A 13,893-nucleotide genomic window follows, 5' to 3' on the forward strand; every position below is an offset into this window, starting at 1 on the left:
AGCAGCGGCTGGAGCCGGACAGACCAGCTGCTCCTCCAGACCGCTCCCTCGCTGCCCGCAGCCCCGGGGTCCCTGTGCTCGGGGCTGCTCTGTCTCCTGCCACACGCTTTCTCCGGAGGGTGCGGAGGGGACCATGCCTTCTCTGACGCCACTTGTCCTCCTGCTGCCGATGCTGCTGGTGCTGGGGGCTGTGGCGATGCAAGGCAGGGCTGGGGATGGCAGCACCCACCATGGCTGGCGTGCGGATGGAGTTAAGACTCTGCGGACGATTTCTCGGGACAGTCCAGAGGTGCAGGTGATGAAGGAGAGGTTGCGCCGGGGGACGGAGGAGGACTCCAAGTCAGTGCAGCAGTACGTGCCGGGGGTGCGGGTGGAGTTCCCACGGCCCCTCAACTCCGCCAGCCTGCACCCAACCAAGGGCCTGCTGCCATCCAGCACGGACCCATCTGAGCAGCAACAGGGGGTCCCCACCGACGGGGAGGGGGCAGAACCCCGAGCCAATCTCACCACTGTGTCTGACAAACGGTTGCAAATCCAGAACCCCTTGTACCCGGTGACAGAGAACTCCTACAGCGCCTATGCTGTGATGTTCCTGTCCCTCATCGTCTTTGCAGTGGGCATCATCGGAAACCTCTCCGTGATGTGCATCGTGTGGCACAACTACTACATGAAGAGCGCCTGGAACTCCATCCTGGCCAGCCTGGCTTTCTGGGACTTCCTCATCCTCTTCTTCTGCCTGCCTGTGGTCATCTTCAACGAGATCACCAAGAAGAGGCTGCTGGGCGACGTGTCCTGTCGCATTTTGCCCTTCATGGAGGTAAGGGGCTGCACAGGGCCCTGGAGGGCTCAAGGACTCATCTCCTCTCTTCTCTCTTGCTTTGGGGGCAGTTCATGCTGGCCATGGCCTGCCGCAAGGGCTGTGTGCCCCAGAGACCCCCATCGTGGGGCACAGCAAGGAGCCGAGGGACGGTCCCAATATTGACCTTCCCTTTGCCTCTGCCCTGGGCCGTTCCTCAGGCTCTGCAGCCAGAAACATCACTGCCAGGGCTGGGGAGAGCCTGTGAAACCCGCCTTAGTCCAGCCAGCATGGGGACTTCGGTCCATGGGGTCCCTCCGTCTGTCTGTCCCTGTCCCAGCCTGACACCCCCCAAGCGTGTGGGCTCAGCCCCACAGCGTGCTGGCCTGGCACTGGCCCTGGTGGGCTGCTGAGGACAGCCCCAGGACAGGAGGCTGCAGGTGGGGCAGTGCTGAGCAGCACTGGGGCAGGAGAGCCCAGGGATTACATTTGGGAACCTGAGATCTTTGCTTGTCCTCAAGCCTCACGCATGGTGGGTTGGCCACGTTCAGGGTGAATTGAGGACCCTCTGAGAAGGCTACAGGGACTGTGGTGGAAGGGGAAGGCAGAATGAGCAAAACTGTCCCAGATAGCACGGTTTTGCATGGTTCTGCTCTTGCATTGAAAACAAACCCATGTTGTGTGGTGTGTCCCACCTCCAGGCTGGGATCAGCCTGCCCCTCTCCGTGCCCACAGACCCAGCCTGCGTATGCACGTTGTCCGGGGCTCCAAAGCCCGGTTTATCAAAGAAGGGTGCAAACACATGGTTGGAAGAGATCAGAGACAGTCTCAGTTTCCTCAAGACCCTCCCAAGCTTGGTCAGGTCAGATAGGGTTCAGAACCTGCCCGTCCCACCGAGTGCCTACTCCCATGGTCAGTGGGCCATGGCTTGTGCGCAAGGGCCCTGGCTCCGCTGCGCTCGCTCTCCCCAGACATGATCAGGTTGCGTTGGACCGCTGGCACCTCTCAGCGCCATGCCCAGGCCAGCCCTGCTCCTCCCAGGACTGTCACCATGCTGGGTTGGGACCTGGCCATCTGTCATCGCCAGATGTGTCTGTGCCCATCACCAAGACTCAAGCCTGCTCAGAGGAATAACAGCTGGAGGGAACAGAGAGCAGGCCTTGGCACTCAGACAGGGATGGCTCGTGGCTGCAGGGAGCTCAGTCATTACAGGCAAAGAAATGGCCCCGAGACATTGACATGTCCCATCACAGTCCCCTCCCCAACATCCCCCTCCCTAGTCCAGCTTCTGCTGGGATCCGCAGGGCTCTCGGGCACGGGACCTGCCTGCATCCCGCTCCCTGGGTGGCTGGACTGTCCTCTCCTGCTTCACAGGAGCTGCTGGTTGGGGTGACTCCAGCACGGGCTGGGGGGGCAGACGTGGGACTGGATGGGCTGGCACGGCCCCCACTGCCAGGGCTGTGGGGTGACCAGGTCTAAGGCCACCAGTGCCACCAGTGCTCCCGCTCTGTCCTGCTGCTCCGTCCCCCGCTGGCACTGTGACAGTCAGCTCCCCGGTGTCAGTGCCTTTGCGCAGGCTCTGCAGAGGTGTAGGGGTCCCTGGACGTTGTCAGGTGGCTTTGGCTGTGCACAGTCCCAGCAGGGGACCCCAGCGATGCCACCGTGACCTTTGGGCACAGGCCTGGGGTGATGGACCTGCGCGCTGGCTGGCCTGCCAGGCACGGCCCTAAACGTGCCCATAACAGACCAGCACGACGACGTGGTGTTTGCTAGAGGAGATGGGCAGCCCCTGCCTCTCCCACTGTCTCCCCTGCTCCGCAAGCAGGAGCTGCTCATTTCTGGAGGTCTCCCACCCCAGCCTCTATTAAATGAAGTGTTTGCCCCATCCCTGTCCCCTACCTCAGGCCCCTGACATCGCAGCCAGGCAGAAGGAGGACTCGGAGAGGGGCAGGTATATGCACCCATGTTTGCCCGGGCAGGCTCAACACCCCTGCTGAGGACAGGAAGGAAGGGTGATATCCCCAGCCCAGACCCCTTCGTGAGAAGGGTCTGCCACAGCCTGTCTCTGAGCCGCCCATGGGCTCCCTGGCCATGTCCCTGTGAGGATCTCTGGGGGCGACACCTCCAGGTGCAGTGGTGGGGCAGCACCGGTGTGCCCCTGGGACGGCTGGGTCCCCGAAGGAGGCAGGAAGGTCAACGGGACGTTGGGGCTGCCGAAGGATGGGCATGGCCCAGCCCCAGGGGAAGCGCGGTCCTGGTGCGGTGCCCCCCAGGAGGCTGCTCCCACTCTGCCACCCCAGCCACCCACCCTGCCCTGCCCTCCTGCCCCCGGGCCCCAGAGCAAGGGCTGAAGGGGGCTTCAGGGCTTCTCTGTCCACCTGGGACCCAGCACTAGGGGCCCTTCAGCCTGGGTGGGAGGGCATGGCCAGGCCAGACCTAAATCCCCAGCGAAGAGTCAGCCGCAAGAGGGGACTCAGTCTGCAGCCCAGTAGTTAGTGTCCAGCCTTTCTCTATGGGGCTGTGCAAGTGTTTCAGGCTGCTGGTGAACTCTGAAAGGAGCACGTCTTCTGCCCTCCACTTGGTAGCTTCTTAAATGCTCAGGGAGGGGCACAAAGCCATGTTTTTGGAGCAGAGCTGGCTACGTGGGCTTCTGGTGCCAGGCGGTGTGCAGAGATGTGCCTGGGGTGACCAGTGGTACCAGCTGCATCCCTGCCAGGGCAGCGGGGAAGGATGCTCAGCTGTGTCTGAATTACATGCTAGGACCAAGGGGACCAGGAGAGAGAGAAGAGCCTGTAGGAGGGTGCAGGGGGAAGAGAAGGGCCGCAGGTGACAACCAGGGAGTTGGGCAAGTGTGCTGGGTGCTGGCTGTGGGGCAGAGCAAGGGTGCTGGTGGCTCTGGGCATTGGGCAGAGGAGCTGGGACATGAGCAGCATGTCGGGCATCGGGGCTGGGTGCGGGAGGGTGATGCTGAGCTGGTGCCCTGATGCTGTGTCTGAGGGGACACCGCTGCGCGTAACCCAGCAGTGATGCTGGGTGCTTGGCATCAGCGCTGGTCATGAGCTCCTGTGCTCTGCAACACTGAAGGGACCAACCCAGGACCACTGGAAAAGGCTGGGGGGACGGTGGGGGGACGGTGCCAGACCTGTTTAGGGTTCTGCCCAGGCATGCAGAGCCCTGGGAGGTTTCCGAGTGCTGGGAAGGTCCCTCAGTACAGGGTGATGTTTGTCAGCTTCATGAGATCAGAAAAGCCATGGGGCTGGGGGACACCAGCACGTGACTCTGCCATTTTCCTGGCCAAGGGCTGTGGGACTTGGCTCTGAGCAAAGCTGCAGCTCTGGGGCCAGGACCATGAATGCTGATTGTTACCCTCGGTGCCTTGCCAGCCCTCCCAGAGCCACCGCAATTCCTCTGTCTCCTTTGGCCTCTTCCCTTTGGCAAACGGGATGTTTTTCCTGCCATTCTCAATGCAGCGGAAATTGCCCCAAGCTGGTTTGTGACAACAGCACCTTCAACTCATTTGGCCTGTCCGGGAAGTAGGCGGCAGCTCGGCAGAGCAGGGCTGGGACAAGCCAGCCTGGGGCAGCTGGGGGACCTTGGGGACCCTGGGAAGGTGCTGGTGGGTGTGATAGTCCTTGTTTTCCCTCTCCAAGACCCAAGCAGAACAGAGAAAGGGCCTGAGGGACAATCCTGCTATTCCCACCCTGGCTGAATGGACAGACAGACATCCAGCAAAGCTTCTTCCTTCTACAGAAAAGGGAGCTGTGCAGGGACAAACAGGTCACGGGACAGTTTTATTTCAGGGTCACAGGAAAGTGTCTCCAACCCTGGGATGCAGCCACAGGCTGTGTCCCCTCTAAAACCTTGGAGTGTCCTGGGCTGTGGTCTTGGGTAGCCAGGGGTTTGCCACCAGCCTGGTAAAGCCAAGCCCTCCGTGATGTCTCTGCAGCAAGGCCCACTTGTTCTGCCTCCCCTCTCACCAGGTATCATCGCTAGGAGTCACCACCTTCAGCCTCTGCGCCCTGGGCATCGACAGGTTCCATGCGGCCACCAGCCCCCAGGCCAGTGCCCGGCCCATTGAGCAGTGCCAGTCCATCATCGCCAAGCTGGCTGTCATCTGGGTGGGCTCCATGACGCTGTCGGTGCCGGAGATCCTGCTCTGGCAGCTGGCACAGGACACATCGCCCGTGTCTGGCATAGTGACAGAGTATTGCACCATGAAGCCCTCGTCCAACCTGCCCGAGTCTGTCTACTCACTGGTGCTGACCTACCAAAACGCTCGAATGTGGTGGTACTTTGGTTGCTACTTCTGCTTGCCCATTCTCTTCACCGTGAGCTGCCAGCTGGTGACCCGGAGGATCAGCGGCGCTGAGAAGAAGACTGAGTGCCGAGGGACCAAGCACAGCCAGTGTGAGAGTCACTTGAATTGCACCATCATTGGGCTGACCATCATCTACGGGCTCTGCACCACCCCTGAGAACGTCTGCAACATCGTGGTGGCCTACATGTCCCCCGACATGTCCAAGCAGACCTTGGACCTGCTCAACCTCATCAACCAGTTCTTCCTATTCTTCAAGTGCTCGGTAACGCCCGTCCTGCTCCTGTGCCTCTGCAGACCCCTGGGCCAGGCCTTCATGGACTGCTGCTGCTGCTGCTGCGAGGGCTGCAGCCCCGACACTGCTTCCAGCGAGGGCAGCGCTGACAGCAAGCTCAAAACAGAGATGTCCTCCTCCATCTTCTTTGACAAGCCCCGGGAGTCCCCTCCACCCCTCCTGGCCCTCGGCACACCTTGCTAAGTGCCACTGGGGAGCTGTAGAGATCGATCCACCACCTCCTCCCAAGACCAAACGTTTTGCCATTAGTGCCCGTGTCTGGACGTGGAGCAAGCAGATGAGACAGCGCAGGGGGCTGCGCCACAGGCTCCAAACCTCACACTGGACACATGGGGCTTGAAACCCCAGTCCCTGTGGCTACATTGGCGGCCACCTTGCCTCTGCCCAAAGGCCAGCAAGGACATCAGTACCTCCCGTCCTGGCTGCTCAGCCAGCCCCAGAGGGGTTGCCGCTCTGGAGATGGAGTTGTGCCAGAAAGGTCTCATCTGAAACTACGGAGGGTTTCCATGGTGGCTTGCAGAGGACACAGCAAACACAAACTGCCCTCGTCCCGTCCCGTCCCCTCCTGCCAGCCCCCTCCACAGTAGGAGAAGGTCCCAGTGACCATATCCCACCAGATCCAAGCAGTGCCTTGTAAGAGCTCAATAAACCAGTAACCTAGAGAACATCGCACACGCAGCCGTCCGGCACTGCCGAGCAGAGCCGCGGGGAGCCAGCGCTTGGGGCTTGGATGGCTCTTCCCTAACACCTGGGGGCCCTGGGGGGAGCATGGGCAGTGGGGGGCCATGAGGGCAGGAAAGCAGCTGTGCCAGGCCAAGCACCGAAGGGCGATGGGGAAAAGCCCCTCTGCCCCCCTCCCTCTGGGGTGATGCTGAGCAGCCGGTGCCAAGCCAGCCCCTGGGAGCATCCCCTCCAAAGCACCGGCCTTGGGGGGGTTGGTAGGACTCGAACTGCTCCCAGTAAAGCCCAGCCAGCCCAGCGCTGGGCAGAGGCGCTCCGCAGCCCGCAAGGCAGCCCGTTGCTCACCCACACCGTACAGGACCAAGGTGCTGCCGCTGCACGGTTCTGCCATGCAGTGCAGGGGGGGGGGGGCGTGCAGGACCACCACCCCCAGCACCCCTTGGAAAGCCGAGGGGGTGAGCACACCTCATCCCTGTGCAGGGCTCCTGGCCTTCATCCGCCTGCCCATTGTGGGGACAAAATTGCCCCAGAAGGATGGTTTGAGGCCATCGGGGTTTCCAAGCCCCACACCCAACCCCTGCCCAAGGCTCCTGCACCCAGGGGGGGCTCTGGGGAGCAGGCGGGGCGGTGGGATCGGGCTGAGGACAGGCTGGCCACGCCGGCCCCGTCCGCCAGAGCTGTTAAAGCTCCTTGTCCTGCGCTGGCACCCACCCCAGCCTGCGGAATGCCGGGGCGAGGGAGACGGTTGCTACGGCTGGGTGAATGCGAGGGGCTCACTGCGGGCTTTGTGCAGCATCGACACCCACCAGGCTTTGCTTTCACAGCCCCGTTTCCAGGGAAACAAAAGCCCCAGTTTTCTTCCGAGAGCACAAAACCGGGTTTTTCCTTTCCTTCCCCCCAACACCCCCCCCCGGCCAGTGCTGGGCCCCGCAGTTTGGGAGGAGCCAGGTCGGAGAGGGGTCTCATCCTGGCACAGGGATGGCAGGGGGGTGCAGAGCCCAGGCTGCCCACCATGCCCTGACCCCTCACATCCCCACAGGGCGAGCAGGGTCCCCGGGGGGGGTTTGGTGGCGGTGGGAGGATGGGAGCGGGGGCAGCTCTCATGCGCTTGGTCCGTGCCGCTCCGTCCTGAGCCCGGGCCAAGGGCGAACAAAGCCAGGCTTGTTGCGGCGGCCCAAGGGGGCTGGGTGCGTGGGGAGGAGAGCTGGGGGAGGGGGGCAGGGAGGGCATAAGCAGCACCATCATCATGGGCTGCGGGCAACACATGGCCCCATAGCAGGCACAGCACCCCATGGGCTGGGGGTCACCACTGGTGGTCCCAGCCCCAGTACCCGGGTACCCAGACAGGCTGCAAAAAGCAGAAAGCACAACTCTGGGGAGGAAGAGGGGTGCAGGGGCCAGCCCCCAGGGGACACGGGGCAGGGGTGGCCCCACCAGCAATGGCCACAGCCCCCAGGAGGGGGCTGGTGCAAGCAAGGGGGCAGGGAGAGGGCGCAGGAGCTCCGCAGCAACCCCGCTCCAAACCCAGCGTGGAAGCAGGGCCCTGTGGCAGTCCCGGGGCACAGTGTGGGGGGCAGAGGACCGGTTCGGCAGCAGCGACGGCCACAGCCGGAGTCTGCAAGCTCATCTTCGCACCCAGACCAAGAAAACAAGGCACCCAGAGCAGTCAGAGCTGGCTCCGGCACCTCTCGGGTGAGCACGACCGCGCGGCTGTCTGGTGCTGCCTGGGGGACAGGGACCCTCGCCCTGCGCTCAGCAGCGAGGAGGGACGGAGAGCAGCGACGGCGAGGAAGTAACGCGAATGCAACCACACCCCCCAACGCAAAATTGTTAATTTATTATTATTAGGAGGCAAAAAAATTGTACAGTTACAAGAATCATTTACCAACAGAGGTCATATCTGAGCCAAAATATCTCTTAAAAAAAAAAAGGGGGGTGGGGGGTGACAACACTTTACAATTCATTAAATTAAAAAAAAAAAAAGAAAGAAAAAAAAAAGAAAAAGGAAACCTCTCTTTGTGCAATTCTGCAAAAACAAGAACAGAAGAGAAATCCCGGCCTCACCGCCCCGGAGCCGAGCAGGGGAAATGGCACCGAGAGGTGCCCCCGCAGCCCCCGCCCCAGGGCCGCCACCGCCCTCTCCCCCGGCCCTGAGCCGGGGACAGGCAGCTGCCTCCCCGCTGCGCTGCTGACCCGACCCCACTATGCCCTCACCCTCCCGATGCCAGCATGTCCCCCCCAGCCCAGCTAAGTCCCCTGAGACTGGCCCCAAACAACCTGGCCAGGCCCCGAGGCTGCACCTGCAGAGACTCAACTCATCACACAGCACAGATGGGCACAGCCTTCCTGACCCCCCCCAAAATTTCCTCTCACCCTCTCCCCACCTGCAGAGAAGGACCCAACCATGCGCACCCCCAGTACCGCCACCCCTGCCCCACTGCCCCCCTGTTCCCCCCCAGCCAGGGCAGCAGAGCTGGGGTCCAGCGTGGGGAGCAGGGCACAGGGAGCAGGGCACACAGAGCACCCCCCGCCTCCGAAGGGCAGAGCTGCGGGGCCACGGGGGCTCTCATGGTCCCCCACACGTCTCCATGTGTCCCTCCCTCCCTGACACCCCCACGCAATGTCCTTGGCCGGGGCAGAGCCAGCAGCCCCCAGCCAGGTGCAGGTGATGCCTTTTGGCACATGGGGAGCCAGCGCAGCCCCCCTGCGAGGCTACGTGGGGCCAAACTTCTCTGGGGGTAGCTGGGGCAGGGAGGGGGCAGGAGACAGCCCACCATGCCCCGTGGGGGCGGCTGGCATCGCTGCTTCCCCCCCCTGCAGTGGCACCGGCCCCTCGGATCACCACCCCAGCGCAGCAGGGCAGCAGCACTGGGCAGCGGAGCAGGATCCAGCCCAGGTGCGGGGGCCTGGGGGGGCCATGGGGCAGGGGGACAAGTGGCCCAGGGCAGTGAGGAGGGATCGGGGCAGTGCCACGGCAGCTGGAGGCAATGGAGGGCAGGCTGATGGCAGCGGGTCATGACTAATCCCTGTCCCCCCGAAAGGGTGAGGAGCCCAGGGGGGTGGCATCGCCTCCCCCTCACACCCTGCCCATGGGGCCAAAGCCCAAGGAAGGGTGAGGTGGGCATGCTCCCGACACCCCCAGGATGCTCCCTGCCCTGGGGTACAGGCAGGACACCCGGGGAAGGGATGAGGGAGCCCCAGGGGACCTGCCTGCAGCCTGGCACAGCCCCATCCCCGAGGGGCTGCCTTTTGCCGCCACCCTCATCTTCCTCCCAGCGCTGGCCCTTGGCCAGCCTCGGGGAGCCCACAGCCTTCCTACCGCTCACAGGGCCCAGTTTAGTAAGAGCGCTATCGCTTAAATTAAAAAATTAAAATATATATACATATATATATATACTGTATACACAGACAACAACAGAACAGTGCCAAAATGGAAGAGACAGAGAGAGGAGAAGAGAGGGGAGGAGGGGAGAGTCAGACATTTTCTTTACAATAAAAACAAGGGCTCCACCTCAATGCGAGCGGAGTCTGGGGTCCCCTAAAAATACCCATCTAGAGAGAGAGCTGGAGGGACAGAGCAGGAAAAAGAAGGGGCATGGGCTTGTACAATGGCATCTTCCCGATCCAGGCCGTGGTCCGCAGGATCTCAGCTTCTCCTAGACTTCGAGTGCTGGATAAGCCACTGTAGGGTGATGTCTGTGAAGACAAGGGGACACTAACAGCCTCTCCCTCTGGCCGTCTCCCCCTCCTGTACTTGGGCAAACAGCCTGGGCAAGGGCTGCCCCCGCCACCGCCGCACCCCGAGCCCCACACTGGAGCCGCCGGCACTCACCAATGTTGTCCTTTTCTTTGCAGGAGATGGAGTAGCAACAAATCTCTCGGTCCTGGATGGCGGAGAGGTTCCTGCAGGAGAGAAGCAAGCTCTGGCTGTAGACCCCTGGCACTGCATGTCGGCGGCGATGGGAGACGCCTCCCGGCAGCCTTTTTTGAGGGTCCCTTTGGAGGCCAACTCCAAGACAGGAGACACTTTGCAGGGCCAACGTCTCCCCCTGCTCCTGGGGACCTACATGTGGGTCAGGCGAGGACACCAGCGCACCGTGCCCATGACCGATGGACATGCGCCGTCTGTGAGGGTGACACGATGGGGCAGGAGGGACCCGACCCCAAGGAGAGCGGGCCCATGAAATCACACAGCTTCCTTGCGTGGCCCCGCGGCAAGACGGGGCAGGGAGGGTTTGGGAGCAGCACAGGGCTGTCAGCACGGGAGCTGCACAGGTGCCCACCGGGAGATCCCCGGGGGCCAGCTGTGGGGGAGCAGAGAGGCTGCAAGTCAGCGCAGCGTCCCAGTCCTCTGGCTGCAGGGGAGGGGATCGCCCCCAGCAGCGTGGAGGTGGGCAGGAGGCAGCATCGGCTGCGAGGAGGCCGCACGTCGGCACGGCAAAGGGTGGCAAAGTAAGGGAGAGAGCCATGGTGGTGTCACCCGCTGGAGCAGGATCCGACCTCCAAGCAGTGAGGGCTGCCGGGGGGCACAGCAGGGCAGAGCCGCTCTCGAGAGGGTGACGGGAGCAGCACCCACACAGAACCCAGCTCCACCGCTGAGCGCTGCGCTGTGCCGGGCTGTGCCGGGCCCCAACGCCACCGTGTGGCACACAGGACCCAGCCCTGGCACTGGCGGCCATGACTCCCAGCTCCTCCCCGTCCCCACTAACATCACCTCTGCCACCGCTGCCTCAGGATGTCCCCAGCCACCTGTCTCTGCCAGGCCACCCCAGGCACCGTGATGCCACCCCCAGCTGGGGAAGGACTAGTGGCAGAGCATGGCAGGGTGACCCTGCCGGTGGGGACATGGCAGGAACAGCGGGGCCACACTGTGTCACAGCCCCACCGCGGCCAGCTGGGCCAGCGGCACACTTACATCTTCTCAATGAGCTCCTTCTCATCCAAGGCACCGGGCAGGTCTCGCTTGTTCCCCAGGACTAGGACCTGCAGGAAAAGGGGAGAGGGGACACCTGAAGCTCCCGGCCACCAGAAGGGAACCTGGTTCTGCCAACCAGAAGTGGACCCTACTTTTGATGCAGGACAGCCTCAGCCACTTCACCAGGGTGGGCCCGGACTAAGAAAATCCCTTCAGTGAGCAGAGCACTTCAATTAACAGCCTTAATTAGCCCGTACACAGCATCTCCTGTGTACTCTCTAGTGAGAAGCTGGCCCCACAGCTCATCCTCCCTGAAGGGCACCAGCATCTCTCGTGCTATCCAGAACGTTCTCCCAGGAGCCTCTTGCTGTCTTTGAGCAAAAAAAAAGCGAGATCCAGATGCTGTGCAGAACCCGCTCTCTGCAGGCAGCCAGCCCAAAAAAGCAACGGCTGTTTGCACCATGCACTGATCTCTCCTTACTTCAAGGCTCTTCACATCCACAAAGGCATCCTCAGACTATGCAAGGGGAAATAATCACCCGGCAGGACTCGTTCGTCCCTCCGGAGTGTGCCACGCGACTGTCATCTGACAAGGACAGCACCGAGGCTGCGGCCGCCTGCCTGGGGTGAGCCAGGGCCTTTGCAGCAGCACGGTAACGCAGCATCCCCCAATTTAAATTTGCAGACTTGTTCTCAAAAAAGAGCACTCGGAAAGGCTACAAATGCAGCGTGTTATGTTGGGAGCTTAATTTAGTTGGCCACAAATGTTTGGGATCTGAGCAAGATCCCCGATTAGCTCTTTTCAAAGGGTGATGATTTTGGATGCTCCGTAAGCACCCCACCCCGGCACATGCAGCACACCCCGCGTCACCGCCACAACCCACCTCCTGCAGATGCCACAGCCCAGCAGCCGCTCTCTTAGGAGACGAGACCTTAATGTCCCACCACAAATAAGGTGCAAATTCACGTGAGAAGACAGATCTCACACATCAGGGGGGATTTTCAGTCTCTTCTACAGCTCCCTCCCCTCCTGGCTGGCCCAGCCCTGGGCTAGAAAACGTCATTGCCCCAGCTCCCGCAGGAATGCAGGGGAGAAGGAGATCCCCCCACAGGAAGGGATCCACCACCTCGAATCTGCTCTGCAAGACGCAAGCCCCTCGCCGCAAACCCTGGCAGCCGGCAGCCTGGGGACCGTGAGCAGCTGCCGGGGGGACACCTATCCAGGCAGCAGCTCACCGGGATGCCCTGGAGCTGCGGCTTGTCGAGCAGGTTGTGCAGTTCATTCTTGGAGGCCTCTATCTTCTCCTGGTCAGCGGCGTCCACCATGTACCTGCAAGGGAAGGGACATCCCTGAGTGCAGGCACTGAGGTCCCCGCACCCTGGTGCTGTGCTGAGGTCCATGCCACCACCAAACCTTGCTCGCGCAGCAGCTGCATCACCCCCTCCAGCTGCCAGGCCAGTGCATGGAGGTGATGGATAATGGGATCCTTTCCCCAGGACCCCTCTTCCCAAGAAAGGCTGTGGGGCTGATAGCCCCTCGTGTCTCCCAGGGATGTGGGGGACCTCCCTGTCCCCATCCCCACAGGGGTCCGCTCTGTTTACAGCAGAGACATGGTGGGCAGGGAGAGCCCAGGCACTGCCTGGAAAGAAGAAGCTGCAAAACACACATTGTCCCCAAGCACCCAAGTAAGGCTCATCACAGAATGGTAGGAGCTGGAAGGGACCTTTGGAGATCATCTAGTCCAACCCCCTGCCAATGCACATTCACTTTGTCTGCACGTGGCAGCTCCTTACGGAGACACCCAGAACAGAGGACAACAAGAGAAGAGAAGACGAGCTGATGATGGAGAAGAGATGTCGACCTGAGATCCTGGCAGGGGGAAGGACCTGCTCGTCCTCTCTATGGGAGCAGTCCTGGGCACGGGGCATGGAGCAAAAGGCCCTTGAAGCCTGCAGTCAGCAATGCTTGCTCTGAGCAGACAGGGGAGATTTAGGGAAGGATTTAGATCTTATGGGTGGACACCCGTCTGGCAAAGGACATAAGTGAAGCCAAAACTGGGGAGAGGAACTGATCAAACTACCTTTTATTTTAAAGAGCAAGAAGCTGGGAGAGAAGTGAGAAACACCATCGAGCTTCATCAGGCCTTGTGGGGTTTATTAAATATAGGAAAAGGGCCTTTAGCTATAGAAGCGCTGAACACAGGAAAATCTGTATGGCTGTACCGAGAGGGAGAGGGAAAAACACCACCCAGACACTGCCACGAGCCTTCAGCAGGCTGAACGGGGTGGGAGGGCTGAAGGCAAAATAAAAGGGATGTGATGGAGCTTGAGGCAAGGAAGGCAGACTGGACCGTGACCTGGGCGGCCACAGGTCCTTTCATTTCCTCTCAGCCAGAGGAGGAAACTTTGGAAAAGTGATGAAATTATGGAAGTAAATAAGGAGTGAAAAAAACGGCATTTTTTAATTTCCAGCAAAGCTCACTGTAATAAAAAGTGTCAAGGACAGGTCCCAACATGGTGAGAATCATCAAGGGCAGGACCAGACACTGCTGTCCCAATAAGAAGGACAAGTGGTCCCTCACTCCTCCTCACCTACCGTTGAGAAAGGCAGTACAGAAACCCAGCCCTCCAAAATCGCAGGCATTGTCAGTTGGTGAAGATCACATAAATCTGATTTTCATTGGGTTTAAGCAACACCGATGTGGTCTTCTAGGGTTAACTCTTGTCCCTAGGAGCAGGCAGCCTGCTTCCCATGAGCATCTTGCCAGTCTCATCCCCAGCCTGGACTGCGCTTACTGCGATGTTTGCAAGCAGGGGACGTGCGGGGACACTCAAGAGACTTGCTGACAGTCAGCAGCGGGTGTTGCAGCAAAGGCACCGGCAGCTTCCCC

At 61.1% G+C, this 13,893-nt stretch overlaps 2 protein-coding genes across 2 annotated transcripts in view; one reads left to right on the plus strand and one right to left on the minus strand.

Annotated features, from left to right (window-relative positions):
* Positions 1-8,052, plus strand: GPR37L1 (G protein-coupled receptor 37 like 1). The gene is made up of 2 exons (XM_074564360.1): positions 1-817; positions 4,777-8,052. Exons 1-2 carry the CDS (start codon positions 134-136, stop codon positions 5,587-5,589), a joined length of 1,497 nt encoding a protein of 498 aa, XP_074420461.1. The 5' UTR covers positions 1-133; the 3' UTR covers positions 5,590-8,052.
* The window catches only part of ARL8A (ARF like GTPase 8A), a 20,658-nt gene continuing 14,670 nt past the window's right edge, over positions 7,906-13,893 (minus strand). The window contains exons 4-7 of the mRNA XM_074564362.1: positions 12,239-12,332; positions 11,003-11,070; positions 9,920-9,990; positions 7,906-9,783 (exon numbers count right to left, since the gene is read on the minus strand). Of these exons, the coding sequence (XP_074420463.1) occupies positions 9,734-9,783; positions 9,920-9,990; positions 11,003-11,070; positions 12,239-12,332 (283 nt within the window). The 3' untranslated portion in view covers positions 7,906-9,733. The remainder of the gene's footprint in view (positions 9,784-9,919; positions 9,991-11,002; positions 11,071-12,238; positions 12,333-13,893) is intronic.

The sequence above is a fragment of the Larus michahellis genome, chromosome 21 (genome assembly GCF_964199755.1).
Source record: "Larus michahellis chromosome 21, bLarMic1.1, whole genome shotgun sequence".
Classification (NCBI taxonomy): Eukaryota; Metazoa; Chordata; class Aves; order Charadriiformes; family Laridae; genus Larus; species Larus michahellis.